This window comes from Eleginops maclovinus, chromosome 20, assembly GCF_036324505.1.
Source record: "Eleginops maclovinus isolate JMC-PN-2008 ecotype Puerto Natales chromosome 20, JC_Emac_rtc_rv5, whole genome shotgun sequence".
NCBI lineage: Eukaryota > Metazoa > Chordata > Actinopteri > Perciformes > Eleginopidae > Eleginops > Eleginops maclovinus.
In genome coordinates this window covers 8,138,701-8,156,779 of record NC_086368.1, presented here as the reverse complement: position 1 = coordinate 8,156,779, position 18,079 = coordinate 8,138,701, and the positions used below count along the sequence as shown (strand labels likewise).

Here is an 18,079-nt window from a genome sequence, read left to right as displayed (position 1 = left end):
AAGAAGGCCAAAATAAATCTAAACAAATCAGGAAATAAACTTTTACGAAGACCCCTTGGAGTAAAAACAGAACTGTCACCAGTAGTTATCTTATTTTTTACATGGATAGTCAATATTGATTTGTTAATTTGGACATTCCTGAAACTGTCAATTCTCACTAAAAGTCTGCTGCTAAGGTGGATCTAGGGACTATGTGCAGTAATGCGCATAAAGAAGTCTGGTCGATTTAAAGTCAGCTGTGGACAACTCCATCAGAATAAAACCTGGAATACTTTTTTAAATATTCATTTTTATATTTGTGGAGAGCCCAATATTTTGGAATCATGATGACTTAACTGTCCTCAGTAAAGAAAAATCAGTGCAAGAGAAGGAAAGAGATCAACACAAGACAGACAGGAAGTAAACACTAACCGGAGCATGGCATAGACTCTGGCATTGTTTAATGACTTATAAATGGAAAAGAAAATCTTAACAGACTTGGAAAGAAAGAATTGATCAGAACTACTGTCATTTTAACAAATGTTGCTTTGGTCACTAAGTGGAAACAACATTTTTAAATCAATAAACACATTTTTTGGAATCATGTTGTTGGTTTTTAGTAGATACCGCATCGGGAACCTTATCACCTACTTTTTATCAATTACCGCCTCCCTGCACATTATCCCTAACTTCAAGCAATGGTTGAAAGCAAGTTAGCACATGGATATATGCACTTTATTCTACACATATTGACTTCCAATCTAAAGTATGCTCATAACTGCTGCACTGATTAACCTTTTAAGTCTCTAGTTGCCTCATGAAACTGAATTGGAAGCGGAACAAAAATGATGGATGGTCAAGTAAATAGAAGCGCTGACTACAGCCTTCAAGCAAAGGTCACATCTCACAGGAAGAAGAACGGAAGACACTGGTGTGTTTAACTCACTCGCCTAGGTTTGAAAGGTTTTATTGTCTTTTGGTGTATTCACAGCTATGTTTGCCAGCTGTGGCACATACCCCTACAATTTGTGATCAAGTGGGAACATTATCATAGCCTAATTTTAATTACCATCAGGAGGCTGATTGTGATTAGCTTATATTCCATAGAAAACACTGATTAGCACTGTTTATGTAATTTGCAAAAGGAAATATGTTTTATAAGAATTGTAATGTCTCCTGGGTTACGTTGTTTAGTAACATGTTATGGAAATGTTGGTGATTAATGTAATCTGGCAGGTTGCATACTATTTAAAAACTAACATTTTAAACTAACAGCATAGGCTACTTCATGAGTTCAGTTGTTTTCTGTCAAATTATCCGATCTTGCTGTATAACATCAACAATCAGAGAAACAAGCATGATAAAAGAGATATTTTTTTCTTTTTAAAAGCAGTCGGTTAAGGCTACCTTTACACGGAAACGATCTGAAACAAAAACGCAAAAGTGGCGTTTCGTTTTCACTTTCAAATCTGCATTTAGACGAGCGTTTTAGGGTGAAAATCTGCGTGCATACGGAAACGCAAAAGTGACGACTGAAAAAACGACGGGGACAGGCGCCCTCATGTTTGTTACTTGTCCCTCAATGTGAGGACGGAGTTCCTCACTCAGGGCAAACAGAGACTCCTTCGACATGCGAAAATGTTCATGCCACGCTTGGTCGTCTACCACCTCATTCATGAAGTTATCCCACCACTGAGAAGTCCTCCCAGGTCTCACCCACAGCTGTCTAGGTCGCCTGTTCTCTCTATGAACTTCAAGAATTTCGAGAACGTAGTTCATATTTTTGGTCTGTTCTTTACTACTCTCGCTCATCATTGCTGTTATCTGATGAAATGACTCTTGAACGTCAATTACAGCGCCTAAGGCGAGTTGAAAGTCCGCAGGGACGGACATGTTGATAGCCTTCTAATGTGTTTCCCTCGGTTTTCTGGCGCTTTATTATGCTTGGCACGTCATTTCTATGTGACGAGAAACGAAGTTTTGCGTTTTTCATCCTTTACACGGTGGCGCGACAGTGGAGCGTTTTCAAGAATTCCACTCTGGAGGGTGGTTTCACTTTCTTGCGTTTTCATCCCCCCAAAACGCCGTTTCCATCTAAACGATATAGTGCATCCGCAAAAATGTTTTGCGTTTTTAAGCCGTTTTCGTTTCCGTGTAAAGCCACCCTAAGACAAGAAATAGATCAGGATTTGTGCTTGTAAATCAGAAAAAAATGTTTGACTCGACTTCTATTATGACATGCAACATATTTACTTTAATAACATTTAACCTTATCTTTGACTTACTTTAAAGGTCCCCTATTACAATATTTGTCAACAATATATCATAGGTCTCAGATACATACATAACATGTATCTAAAGTGTTTGGATCAAAATACAGATTATGCTTTGTAGCATGCCACAAACCCCTCGGTTTCAGCCCTGTTTCAAAAGTGCTGATTCTGTGTCTGTAGCTTTAAATGCTAATGAGCTGCTGCTGGCCACACCCCTCTTTGAGATGTTTGGTTTAACACAATGGTGCTCTAGAAGGAGATTCAGGTCATAAGGTGGGCGGATGTTACCTTGGTTGGTTACTGGCTAATGGTTGCACAGCCCACAAAAAATGTGTGACATCACAAAGTGGCCCAATTCTGATCAGCTCATTTTCAGTTTTTATATGAGTACAACAAGAGAGATAACCTTTTTCCTCAAACTCAGCATCACTTTACACAGGAGGGGACACATATTTATGAATATAAGACATGAAATAGTGGATTTTACGCAATAGGTTTAACACTTTAACAATTTAAAACTTGTATTACTTATGAGACTAATTTCCTTGTAGAGACAAAGGTTTCTTGTTTTATTATTTATAGGTATGTTTTTGAGTTAAATAAAAAAAAAATGTTATTGTATTCTATAAACTACAAGTGTTGGGTGTAACGCGTTACAAAAGTAACAGAGTTACAGTAATGTATTGCTTTTGGCTGTAACGCAGTAATATAACGCATTACTTCTGAAATTTGGGTAATATAATACCCGTTACAATTCTCAGTAACGCAGTTACAACACATTTTAACCCGAAATGATGTGGTGTTTTGTTTCTAAGAATTCACACACATCGCGAGACATTCCGACACCAGAGAAACAATTGTCCCGGTAGAGTAGTAACTCAGTAAGCCTGTTTACTATTGGTTAAGAGGGCTGCAGGAACGGAGCATGAGTTTAATTTCTAGCTCTTTTCCTAATTTTCAGCATGTACTGCCAGGTAAATACATAGCATTAATTATAGAGCCGCAATAAACTACATTTGAGCATTTAAAGCCATACTTTTGCGGTTATTTGGTGAAAGTAATTCAAAGTAACGCAAAGTGTAACGCATTACAGTTCAGAGACAGCAATAACGTAATGTAACTGTGTGTAAATGTGTATTACTTTAAAAAGATAGTAGTCAGTAATATGTGCTGTATTACATTTTTGAGAACTGGCCCATCACTATAAACTACTGACAATTTTTCCCGGTGTTGGAATTCAACAGACACTGAAATGGCTGCCACACATGTAGAGATAAAGATTTAAGAAACATTTGGAGTGGTCTCTTATTTTCTTCCGGAGCTGTATGTAATAATATAACCTTATTGGGTAAATGAAGTAATGCTCATAGGAGGAAACCCAACATGATGTTTTATTTGTATATTTCAAATTAAAACACTTTAACAAAGCAGCCGTCGCTGTACATTTCACTTAGACATTTCCAAGGATCACAGGAAGACTTACAAAATAATTTCTTGGGGCTGTTGTCCAAAACCAACAGGAAGTCGGCCATTTTGAAAGTTTCGGGATCAACTGCACTTGGGTCAGTCCTTTCTAAAGACCATAAAGGATCAAAAGTTGCTATGTTACTTGATACAAACTCATTTCTGCCATGCCAAGACTTGATGATCAAACTAAGAAGCCAGTAATTTAATTTATTCACCAACACACAGTATGTGCAGTTTGCTGCTTCACAATGGCAAATGTCCCAAATCAACCAGATAAATGTTTCCTTTTTCATGAGTTTTTTTTGTTTTGTTTTTGTGGATTTCTCTTGATACAACATCAGTTTTAACAGTGTTATTTACACATACATTTTCATCAATGGGGAACACTGCAATTTGATGTAAGGCTACAATGAGAATCTATATTTCAACTCTCTTTCTTTCTATATGGACAGTTTTATAATGTTAAAATGGCAACTCAAGGCAGGGAACAATACCTGGATTGTTGTATCATTGTATTACGGCTATTGCTGCAAGGTTGCAGAGTAGCGGTTTACTCTGTAAACAATTTATTATAGATTCAACAAGACTCAGGTTTCAGACTGGCTGATTTTTGGAGAGGGGCAGTATGGCCCCAGGCTACGTTTCAATAGGGCCAACACCTTGTTTGAAAGGATCAACAAAAAGCAATCATCCAGAGACTGACCTGATTATTTTGTGGGAACACAATAAAGCATATAAGCCGACCACAGTACATAGTTGAGATGCTCTGGAAAGGAGGCATGACACACGGCTTGAAGGTGAATGTTATCTTTTTCTTGTATTTGTCTAGGCTAAATATGTTTCAAGATGTCACTTTAATTTGAATTCTAGAGAGGGCTGCTGTTTTCATTCCATTTATTTTTTAAAGATTTAAATATAATACGGTCTGAAGATTAAAGTATATGTGCTCCTAAAGTATTGACCCTTAAGAGTTCTTATTAACTCCTGTTCATTGTTAAGCGCTGATAACTGGTGCCACAATTAGCCCTGTGATACGGTTGTGACATATTCACAGTGTGCTGCTGTTCACTAAATGCATGCTGGGATTTTGGGATAGTTATGTAATGACTCTGATGCAGGATCAGAGATGCAGTTAAAGATGCATGAATAGAGGACTATTGTGTGATCATGTTGATGTTTAAATGTGAAGATAGCAATCAATAGTATCAGCTAATTTAGATATTGTCAATTTATGTGTAATTTGAATATGTTCTCCTATTATTTATTTGTTCTCTTTATGTTGGTGTAGCTTGCTATATGAAGAACTCGACACATGCTCCAATATTGCTGCGATGACCTATTTCTATATAATGTAATGTTCAATGTTACTGCTCCCACACTGATGTTGCATCATGAACTATTAATGTTCTTGTTAAATGAATTCAAACCGAAGGAACGGGCCAACACAAATTATATATGTCTAGTAACTTGCAAAATGTATAACGGTTGTCACATGTTATTAGGTTATTTCCAAAAGGCAAAATATATGTCCGTGGAGCCATATGAACTAACAGCAGTGGTGGGCGAAGAAATTGTTAAATATAATGACCTCTTTCCAAATTACTTTGGCAAGTTGTATCACCTCTTGACAATAGATGTTTCTGAGTAACTTTCGAGTCACTTTCATGGAGCATTTCTAGACCCATAAAATTCAATATATTTGATAAATATATCTTGCATTTTATTGATTCTGAGCTCACTAATATAGATTATATGTTTATATTATAGTAATATAACCCCCATAGTTATATATTTTCACCGATAAAGTGTTAGCCCTCTGCAGAGAAATCAGCCTAATTGTGCTTGCATTAATATTTTAACTGTACATTAAATGACCGAGACATGTTCTTTGCATGTAAATATGTGAAGAACACATAAAAAAGCATCAACATCGAGCATTTTTATCAAATAAATAAATAAATATGTGGTAAATCCCACTGGACCCCCTATAGAAGTCCAGGAAGCTGTCCTAGAAAATAGTGGAAAATAGCGGTTTCATTTTTAATATGTCTGCAACCATAGTCAAAATTCCACAAGCACATACAGTATGGTGCTTATAGAAAGGGAGATATGGCAACAATTAATCAGTAAAATCAATAAATTGATGTGACTGTGCAACCTATTGATTTTACCTTGGGCCCGCCCTCGGAAACCAAATGCCCAAGCATGGCATTAGGTCTGCCACCAGGCCTCTAGAATATTATCATCTACACTCAGGCTTAAACCATAATTATTGTTATTAGAAAGGTTAATTACCAGTAGTTTTCTTTAAAAGCATGACACATCAGTTTTCAGTATTGTAAATCAATGAGTTCGGCGTTTGTCGGGGACCTTTTTTTCGCTCGACTATTACACTTTCTGTGCTCTAGTGAGTATTTACATCAGTAGGACAGTGGATGAGGGATCCAATCAAAATACACTAAAGTGCCCATGTTTATGGTAATAAAGGAACATTTCATTCAGTGCAACAGTGTGGCTCACTGATGTGTTTTTAATAGCTTTTGTACAACAATGGAGCTCTTTGTTACAGAGGAATAAGCAATGTTAGGCTTTGGCCACACAGACAGTACTTGTGAATCAATTCATTGAGGGTTTTGGTGATTTTATGGGATGTGTTCATTAAAATATAAATATTACCAGCCATATCTAACACATTGTTTGAATATCTGACTTTGCAAACAATCAGATCATTTATTTAGTAAAGGGTTCGCCGTTTTGTGATTTTGTGTATGTCTTTTTTACCACTGAAAGTAGGCTAATTGTCATCAGCCACACAAAGAAGTAAACATGTAAATAAATATATAAGGAACTAAATAAGTACTTGTTTGCATCCTTCATGACCCCGGAGGACTTCACAGTGTGTTGGGTTGTGGAGGCCATGCTAAGACTCTGCTGGCATTAAAATGACTTCCTCCTCTCGTGCAAATGCCACAAAGAAGCTCTGATCCACTCCTAATCGCTAAGTAATCACTGTCTTGTTTGATCCTTCTGTGATTGTGAGAATGGATTTAAAAAATCTGGTATGATGAATATTCAAGACATGGAAAATTGGAAGCACTACAGTAAGCTTTGAAAAAAACTAAAGCAGAAGTGATGACTTCAAACTAAAAATCGGTTTCTCCAGATGGCCACACTTCATCGAATGTAATAAAACAAACCTTTTTTCCAAGACTTTACAGAATTAGCTATCATGTTTCTTCTTGAAAAATCTGTTTAATTGTTTTAAAGCATTAGATATACATAAACACTGGGATTAAATGTAATACTGTTATAATACTGTCACAAACCTCTGGGAAAAAACAACCAAAAATTGATGCGTTTGTGATGCATGATCTATTACACGCTGATGTACGGTGGCCGACCGGTGCAAGCACACTATGCAGCGACCCACTTTATAATCCCTGAATGTCAACAAGCGCTCTGGTCCCAGCTGTGTGCATCACTTTTTAGTATCCCCGCTTCTGTTGTGTTTTGAGCTGCCTGAAGTATATTTTTAATTGCAGTGCTTTGTTTGTGCATAGCTTTTATTAAACTGCTGTGCATGTGTTGTCAAGATGGTGAAGATATTGCTTCATTTGCATGTGATCTGGCATATTTGTGGGGATTTGTTTGCATCGTTTTCTGCAATGCATTTGTCCTCATAGAAATGTGTTGGGCGCTTGTACTGCATTAGCACCTGTCGCCCAAAGTACTAAGGCACACTTTTGCCATAAAGATGCAAAACATGTGATGCAACAATTACAATGTATTTAATTATATTGTCACATAGAGAAAATGAGTCAGTAAGGTGAACACAAATGTTCTCATGTCGACTTTTTCCATATAATCATTTGTTGAATCACCTCATTAATTTGACACAGAGTATGCTTTTGATAGGTACCTGGCGATATCTGGGAGATGCAAAGAATGAGGAGGCATTATTCATTATTAGCGGCATGGAGAAGAACTATTCCATTGTCATTACAGCCACTGACATTAGCAGAGTAAGCTGCACAGCAATGATCAGTCCCTTTGTTGCTATTACAATTTGTGTATGAAAAAGGGACTCATCTTACAGTTTGCTGACACAAAGTGTGTAATTATCATTTCATGTATAACAGGCTGCTTATTTGCCCCAGTGGCATTCTCAAAGGGGAAGGTTGCAGTGCAGTGATCCATATCACCTTATCTCCCATTCCCCTTGGGGCACCCCATTTGGCATGGAGCAGCAGGCTAATAAAGATGACAGAGGTTTGTGCCACTCTTTAAAGAGGCAGGGGATTTTTTTTTAACATACAAAATAGGAAATGGAAAATTCTTGAATTGAAATGAGGGAAAACATATTTCTAATGTTCATACAGATCGGTCAGTTAACAGCCCCAAGCACCAGGAGACAAGAAAAACAATCATATCCTGTGTTTTAGGGAGGTTAACCATGGCTAAACCATTTCACATTCAATACGAACTCATTCGTGAGATTCCTCTCAATAGAGTTAGATTTGGTTGAGGACAAAACTCGAGAAGACAATGACCACATCAGGAGGTAATTACTTGGTCTGTTGATTGCAAAATGTCCTATCATTACACTGCATGAGGCTTAAGTGGGCCTACTTGAATCATACATCGTTATTTCAGAAGGAACAAAATGTGATTTTTTTGTAAAAATGCAATTGAATTAAAACATAAATGAAACGACAACATCCATTTTCTTTGACCCATACAGTGTCTGATCATCATGTTTAATCACGTTTATGATATATTGTAATCAGATTCTGATTTCCCAGTTTGTTTTTTTCCAGCTTCTAGTTCAAGTTTTTGGGGTTAACTGCCTTCAAAGGGAACATCAATGTAAAGTTCTTTGTTCAGACTGACACGAAATAAGGAGCTGAACCCCAGTGCAAAAGCAAGATGAAGTCAGTTTAATACTCCGACGTTTAAATGAAGCTGAAATCAAAAACTGAGCCAACATAGGACAGCAACAATTCTACTGCAAGCTAAATAAATAAATAAATAACAAAAGCCCTAATAAGGGATAAACAAGATACTACATATATTAATAAGTCCCAATATGTTGTTTCAAATTGTCTTAAACTTATCCACATCCTCATACGTTTAATTATTTAATTGTTTTATTTGTCTGAAAGATGCTGATCTTTGTTGTCTTTATTTGTTTATTGTATTCTATTGTACACTGACTTATTTTATATTTGTTGTGGCTTGCTTTCTGAATTCAGGCATGCTGTATTTGCTGTACTGTGTATGATTGTCTCTGTGGCAAATAAACTCAATTTTAGGATTTGATCTGATTTCATTACAGTTAATGTTGCGGAAAAATGACTAATGCCACCAGAGTTTCTGTCATAATCAAATCATGGTGCGTATCCAGATAAAATTGCAGGGCAAGTGATATCCCTATTTTACAGACAGGTTGACAGTTTTTGCAGTTACTTATATTGACTCCAGTCTCTCAGGCATCATCGAGCAAAAATGGTTGAAAACTAACAAAATCACCAGACCTTGATTACATTTGATGATGAAGCACAAGCTTTATAAACGGAAAACCTGTTCCACAGATAAATATACACCAGAAGATTTTTCTTAGGATGGATAATTCTCGTTTTTCTCCTTGCATAGTATAAAATGTCACCACCACCACATTGCAAATGGAAGACTTGCCAACAAATGGACAAATATATTACACACTGTACAAAAATAGACAAAACGCATGCATTAGCTTGAACACGTTATTCTTTTATGACTGCTGTGAGAAAAGTCTTTTTTGAACCTACACAATCTTACTTGGGGATTTAACAGCAGGAAGTTAGACACCCAAAAACCCCACAGGAGTGTGCTGTGTGTACAGACTCTGCAAGCCTGTTCTGTACTCACAGATTCCAGTTTCCCAGGCAACCCTGTCTTGAAGATTTTAAACTTGGATTTAACATATGACGCCTCCTGTGTCTCTCCACAGTCGAGAACAGGATTACTGGCTAGAGAAACACTCCACTTTTTGTTGAGTGTCCAGCAACATACAGGGTCTCATTTCTTTAGAAAGTAAATAGCATGTGGCCAGAAAGAGAAAGTAAATTCAGCCATGCTGCCCTCAGGTAATGCACTCCCATACTGCTTGGCTGTGACAAAAGATAAGTCATTTGCATAGCAGTTATATTGTGCTTTTACACTGTCAACAGCTTTAATGGGATTTGTCAGAATGTGGGCCACAAGGAAATTTAAAGAAAAACTACCGCAGGCAATGCAAGAGTTGGTGTTACTCGAATAGAATGAGTTGCAGAGTTTGAGTGGGAACACACTCTCTTACTATCATCCTGTAATAAGTTTGTCGTTGTGAGTTACACTATGCTCCAGTCAGGTCAGTCTTTTATATGCAGAGCTATTGTCATAGGTCCAAACACAAGCATCGTATCTTCCTTAAAGCAACTTAGACAGCTGGCCTGTGTCCAAACAAAGCTGGCACAAACTTCTTGACTACACATGTACAGTCGTTCTGCGCTATTAAGATAATGGCAATATGTTGAGTGGAAATAACTGAGCTTGCAGCTTGATATGAGAACTCCCACAACGTTGCTAAAGACTGCAGTGTGCTCAAGATGCATGAACAATGGGTATGCGTTGGAACATCACTTTGGAACATAAGATTTAATCATAGACATAAATCCAATACCTAAAAATTCCTCTTTCACTCACATAAACAGACAACTATATAACTGTACACTTAGTGGCACACTCAAGGGATTATGTTGCTTGTCAAACCATTTTAAACTCACCATTTGAGTCCAGCGCTTTATGGACAATGTATTGTTAAGTTTTGAAGACTATATGGTTGATAAAAAGATTGTTGTCATGTTAATATAGGCTTGTTCTTGATCATTTCCTTGTTCACTCATGAAGTACTATCTAATAGAGCCTCAAATGCTTTTCTCTGTGGCAAACAATACACTGAGGTTTCAGACATCTACACATTATATCTTTTTTACGGGTGTAGTCAGACTCTACATTTTGTATCTACAAAATGTTATCAGTGGGAGTAATAATATAGTATTTACACTCAATCACTCAATTGTGTGCATGTAGAGCGCTTTAGACTCCTGGTAAAAATGATGACGTTTTTCATCGTGGAGCGTAGCTCGAGGCAGAATCAGTCTCTGAACACGTTAGCTAACCCTGGCTAGCAAGTATTTCTCATAAGATTGTTTTTTTTTTAACAATGGCTGAAAACAATAGATTCTCTGAACGTGTAAAACCTTCCACTCACATGGACAATGAGTGTTACTTAAGAAATGCAGCTATAACCCACAGGACATTAGAAGCTGACTCAATGTAATGATTTGACAGGAAAACCTACAATCAATGGCCTGATATTTACACATCTGATAAAGAAACCAAGCATGCACAGTTAATCAGAAAGAAATCAAACATGTTGATTGCCCTTAAATCTTGCACCTATGGTTATTGTGGGCACAGGACACTTAAACAGTTTATTTTGTGTTTTATCTCTGGCGATACTACTAGCGTTAGAGTTAGCTAATAGAGGTTATACAAAAATCACCAAAATAATGCCCCCAATATCTGATAAGGTGTGCATAACAAAACACATGTCTATACAACAACATATATCGTTTAGACCTTAACTTATAGCGTGTGCTAAACACAACATCCAATCAATGTGTCCTTTTATCCTGTTTGACTACTGTGGTTTTCAAATGTTCTATGGCTGGGATTCACTGCAATTTGAAGAGCCATCTGCCTTTGACAAAACAGCAAATTTGCATATTTGATGTGTTTAATAATAATAGTAATATATAAGATGTGTGTAGCGCTGTTCCTAATGTTAAAAGACGCTTAACTGTTTAATAAGGTATTAGGTAAGGTATTTGTGGTTACCTCCAGTTGTTCCTTTATTTTGCCTCCAGCTAACACTATGACATATTCATGACGTTGGCGCTCCATGGATAGAAACGGGAGTGATTTCAGATACCAATGGATTTCAAGTAAGTTAAAAGGGGGAAAAAAATCAAGGGAGACTTAATTTTCGTAATGCTTTGAGGTGTTGTAGCATAGGTAACAAAGATAAGTGTTGAACTCAAGATGCCCTAGGTAGAATCTGTGGGGGCAGGTGGCTTTATTAACATCTGATAAGCTTTCAATGGTTTTTCAGCCGATGATTGAGATTTATAACCCTTGTTATTGTCCTTTCTAGATATCACACACTATTGATTTGTTACAGCGTTAACATACAGGGTAACAAATCAACACCAGAAGGGAGTGAACTCATATATTCGTTAAATTAGAAGCGCTAAACGACATTATGAGCGTTGTTTATTTTTTAACCTGAGCATATTTTCGAAGATCTATTCAGCTACTACATGGATCACACTGATGATTTTCAGGATACGGTGAGCTATTTCAAGAGCAGGTAGGGGGATAATGTTACTGTTATTTCACAGGCTCATAAAGCTTGAAACAAAGTGTTTGGTAGTTGAATGGCAACTTAAAGCATTTACAACCAAGCTGATTTCGTACTAACGTTATGAAAAGATGCTTCATGTGCACCTGGAGTGTTTTCGTTCCTTATATTATTGCATTTTAAAGCAAAGCCAACAAGAGCTGAAGTTATACATTCCCAAAGACTTTGGCAATGGTGGAAAGTAACAAGGTATTTTTACTCAATTATGTAATATTTTGACATGAGTGTACTTTACTTGACCATTTTATGCTACTTTAATTTTACTCCACTAGATGTATTTGTTCTATATTAACTAATCACTTGTTACATACATATAAAAACATGTAGTTTGTGTATAGGGTATAATGCAGCTCTATATACAAAAACACCCCTGTATTTAAAAAATCCAAACTTTGTTTCACATTGACAAACAACAACCCGCCCAACATGTGTTACAGAATATATAAGATTATATTTTAAAAAATTGTTTACGAAAGCAGCCATTGTGCATATAAAGTACTTTTACTTTTGATACTAGTAAATTAAGCTGATAGTACTTTTGTACTTCTGCTTAGTTATTGTTTGGAATTCCAGACTTATACTTCGTATTTTAAGACCACAGTATTTCTGCTTTTACCCGATAAGTTCTTCATCCACTGTATTTTAGGTTAACAAGATATAATAAGAGAGTACACAAGTGTGTTTAATTTAGAAAAGAGCTCACAGCACTGACATGGCTGGAACATTAATATGGCTGCCATCCAACAACAGCTACTCAGTTCTAAATGTAAGAATTATAAATATATTTTTTCTCTGGTAATTGAAATGAGAAATTTCACTATGAAAACTTTGTATTTTCTAACCATCAGTCATAACTTTTTAAAGAGAAGAAAACAAGACAAGACTACCTCCGACAAAATACAATTTTAAAAATGTGGAGACCAATTATTTTCTGGCTAGTTCATGCTGAAAATATAGAAATTCCCACACAGATTATCTGGCACTTTATCATCACAAAAATGTCATTGATTAAAATGTTTCCCTTTGATAACGTTAATATTGCACGTCATCTTGTAAAGCTACAGCATGTACCCATGAAGCTAAGGGAGAATGGTGTTTAATTCAGCAGAGAGCATGATTATAAATACAGGTGAGTCTGAATCCTAATAATGAAATGGACAGAGGTGGACACAGCTCAATGATGAGATGAGTTCCAGAAAAACCAGCACAGCCAGCAGACAGGCCAGTGGTAAATTAGGAAAGTGTCTTAGGGAAAACACTCACACTGGTGAGAGAGGATCCCGGAAGAGTTATGTCAGGGGGAGAATGGAGGAGTTGTAATTGGCAGAGCGAGGGAAGCGGCAGAACAGGAGAGCACAGACAGCTGATCCAGTGATTAAAATGAACCATAACGCAGAGGTGCACTCAACAGGCAAGCTAACAGACACCTCTTGCTTTTTCCCTCCGTCAGCGTATACCTGGGTGCCCACTGGGAGATGTCCCATATGTACATATCCATTAGGATGACATGAATTAAAACAGGCATGGCATGAGATGAGCTTGTGTGTAGGTCTTTGAAGAGAAGTCCCCAAGCAACACCACGCCACGTTCCTCTCCAAAATAGGCAGCGCCATCTCATCAAATGATCCATCATTATTATTTGGTATGCTATTATGCTATAATAGACGGCTTGATGGTATTACATATCCATAACGATTAATCCATGGCCCGTCAGTATTCACGACACACTTAAAACATTATTACAAAACCATACACACTCCAGAAGCTTTCATTTATTTGCTCTTGAAGCATTAGCTATACAGCAACCATTACAGAGGGCATTCTCACTCCATTCACTTCCAGTCTGTTAATGTGATGTCATTTTGTGTAAACTTAAATGAAAGATGTAATTAAGGGAGACAATATTTAATTAAGCTTATTTTGTTGGTTAGAGCTACAATTTGTCAAACATGAATTTCTTTAAAAAACAATATTTTTTTTCTCATATTCCACTGGATGGATTTAAATATGCATCACATCAAAACATGATTAAAAGCAATGGATCTTCATATGCCTATATCTATGATCAGTGTTGACATCACTGTTAAACATCGACAGAAACCTTTGTTTTTAAAATGAGGAAGCCTTGAAGCAGTTCCCTTATTTAACTTGATTTTCTTCTTTTTTAAGTTGCACAATTATTGAAATGCTTGTGTTTTATCTTGTGGTTGAAAGCACTTATACAGCTATAAAGGTAAGTCGTTTTGAATAAAAATGTCAGCTAAACAATTGTATGTCATATTCAGTCATGGAAATTGCAAAAAACATGACATATTGCAGTATTCTTATATGTTTCCATTATATTATACTGGCTATGTTTGAGTTTGGTCACCTTCATTATTGTTCCTACTCATCTTGTGTTAACCAATAGTTTACTACTCCGCCTCTTGAATGAAAGAATGTTTTTTCAAATGATATAGGAAGGTGAAGTTTCTTAATAAAAAGGGAAGGTGTGAAAAATGCCCCCCGTTCACACACGCTTACATTTCTTTCAGTAAAGATAACATTTGTAAAGTCCCCAAAAACTGATCTTACTCATAAAGAAAACACAAAAGGCTCTAAAGGAACCCGTAGTGTACCTCATATCAAATCCATTACTTTTATCTGTTTGGTTTTGAATATAATTTTTTGGACATTTTCAGTGAGCGTGGGCTTGAAAGGTTCTCTAAAATGATCAGGTTTTATCTTACATCCTCAGACGTGTTAATTCTGACTGCAGTCTGGATGTGTTATGCATTAAAAAATCCTCAAACAGAATATGTCAGGATCTAGCAGCACAGATCAGCACTTGTTGAAATATTCACTTCATACTCCCCCCTTTCTGATAGGCCAAGCTTCGATTAGATATGCCTATTCCCCAGGTGAGTATCAACCCCAGTTCCATTTGAACGGGAGGTAAAATGAGAAGTCAACACTATTTAATCAAATTAAAAGGCAGAGATTAAAGACAATTTGGCAGCAAAGTCTAGGTAATTGATTAATAATTTATCAGTGGTTGTGTTGGGTGGCATCCACAGGAGAGATGGGGTAGGTTCTGTTACAACCTCTTAGCTTTCCTCGTGGGGAAACTTAATATGGACAGGTTTATTCTCGCAGTGGTTATTTAAACTCAACCCTCAACAGGGACCAGAGAATTGTGACAGAATACAAGCAAAACAACGCTTTCATATCCCTGCCTGATTAAATGAATTGTCACCGTCATGAAAGTGATCTATGATACGGAGGTGAACGTGTAAAGAGCCATCAATCTCTTTTTGTGCTACATTGAAAGGTCCGCATTTGGTAAGAGGAGTTCAGAGACACAGGTTTGTTCCACACTAAAAAAAGAGTGAAAAGGCAGAAGATTCTGTAAAAACAGAGCTAATTTCTAAGCAACACACGGCTGCTTTCTCATTTATGAAAGGTGTACTCTTAAGATTATTGAACAGTGTTCAAATAAGGATGTATATTGGCCTAAAATCCATTTAACAGTTTACATGGGAACTTTTAGCTTGTATCACCTGATTTTAACTCAGGTGATACATAACTGAGATTTGTAGTACTGATTGTGTCTTTTGGCTGATCTTGTTTAAATTTCCTCCATCACCACAGTACTCATATTGTATTTAATGCTCTTTCCAATGCCAGGCACACAGTAGATACAAAAAAGGAGAACCTGCTCTTAAAAAACAAAATAGGGCAACGTGTTCAGGTGAAGGAGAGCAGATGATGACATAAAAATAAATAGCTTGCCCACTGCAGGAACCGAACGCTCACTTTATTATTGCACCAAGGTGATGCTTCAACATATCTGCCGTTCATCAGTATTCTGAAGACAAGACGTAGATAAGACTTTTCAAAATGTATTTATTATTATTATGATTATTATTATGATTATTATTATTATTATTATTATTATTATTATTATTATTATTATTATGATTATTATTATTATTATTATTATTATTATTATTATTATTATTATTATTATTATTATTATTATTGTTATTGTTATTGTTATTGTTGGTGTTATACATTATTATTGTCGTTATTATCATTATACATATGTATATATTTTATAGAATGGTTAACATTGATCCAGCCAAATATTTGCTAAAGTCCAGTACGGGTCAAGCATCAGAAATACTGGATCCTACATTAACCATAATGCAACAGGTCCTTCTAATTATTTTTCAGACTTTAGAAAGCTTCCTCTAGACCTAAAATACATTCAGACACCTGTTTTCACAAGATGAATATATTCCTCAGGATAAGTAAACTGTACTTCTTCCTGTGTAACGTTAGTGTGGAGCTCCTAAGCCACATCTATTGTTCAGTCAGAACGGCATGTCTCACTAGTGCATATTCTACTGAGCAGAGCCACCCTTGCAATGCAAACCCATCAGTTTTTCGATTATATCACAGGCACCACTGATGACACAAGAAGAAGTCAAAGTGACTTGTTGATCAATAGAGCAGTGCAATGTATTTTATGGAACACCTACAAGATTTTCATATATAAAACCTTGAAACCTTGGAACCTTGAATTTCAGGCTCTACACTTTGTCAGTACATTACACAATTCCAATTATCACTAAGCAAATTCCAAAAGTACAGTCAGCCACATGGTCTTTGAACTCTGATATCTGCAGATTTTCTTTACCAACTGAACTTTAATAAAAAGGTTGCAAAATTTTTTTCTTTTTGTGATGTTTTTTTCTCCTCCAAAAGAGATCTAATTATTGGCAGCACTTAGGCAGTGTAGTACACCAACTGGGATTTTAATAACTGTTGATTCGCCAGCTGTGAACTATTAAGACATGATGGTGATGACCAGCAGATTGAGAAATCAAATTCCCAACAACAGCCAGTGAAGCCTCCCATACACCTGCTCCAAATATTAGCCTGTTTCCTAAAAATGGCAGTTTGAAAGTGCATGGAATTTTCTCTAAGGCCGCTATAAACCTGTGCTACGACCATTGGAATTGAACTCCTCAAATACCTAGTGGCTAAAATAAAAGGAATGATGCTCTTGAGAGAATCTAGAGTTTAAATGGCATTGAAAGTGCAGACATGTTTACTCACCCTATACCAAACAATCTCTCGAAGCCTTCCGTCAGTTTTGAAGTTACACTTGAGGGTAACAGTCTCTCCCACAACAACAGGAGGCAGTGGCTCTATGGTAACTGTCAAATATCCTGGAGAAAAAAGAAAGGAGAAGAGTTTTATTTCATTCATAAATCATAAAAACGACATGATGAAGATACTTTTTTTCATGCTGAGGTAAATGTTGAGCAACAGCATTAAAGCGGTCATGAATTTGCAGAATGTTAATTATCTTAAAAAGGATAATATTGACTGAGTCCGCACTCTCTTCTTGGAAAGTGTCCATGAATAATTTTTATACAACAAGCACTTTTCCACATGGGAGGTAATTGTTTTGGTAAGTAGCATTTCATGTTTAGTTACTTAAGTGGATGAGAATGTTGACTTCATTGAATTTGAAAACGAACAAATCTATTTTGTTTTGTCAAATTGAATCTTCCTTCAAACCTAAAACGATGTTGTCCTGCATGTTTTGTTTTACATAGCCCATTCAAGCTTTTCACCAGGTATTTACCTCGTGCCGTTTGACCTTGAAAAAAACATCAATATATGTCCTTCAATATAAAAAATAAAACAAATTGAAAAATGTCAGAAATAGCCAAACATCTTGGTTTTATTACGAAAATATATCTGCGTTGATTTTGATGATAGGGTAGCTTAGTCATCGGTGTACACAGTGGTGACTCGTCATTAGAGGGAAGGTGGGGCACAGCTACACCTACGATCAGCAGAA

The 18,079-nt window shown here is 36.4% G+C and overlaps 1 protein-coding gene across 3 annotated transcripts in view; it reads right to left on the bottom strand.

Moving 5' to 3' along the window:
• igsf21a (immunoglobin superfamily, member 21a) overlaps window positions 1–18,079 on the bottom strand; it is a 192,983-nt gene that overhangs the window by 114,312 nt on the left and 60,592 nt on the right. For all 3 annotated transcript variants that reach the window (XM_063910860.1, XM_063910861.1, XM_063910862.1), the window contains exon 2: window positions 17,326–17,438. In XM_063910860.1, coding sequence (XP_063766930.1) covers window positions 17,326–17,438 — 113 coding nt within the window. The remainder of the gene's footprint in view (window positions 1–17,325; window positions 17,439–18,079) is intronic.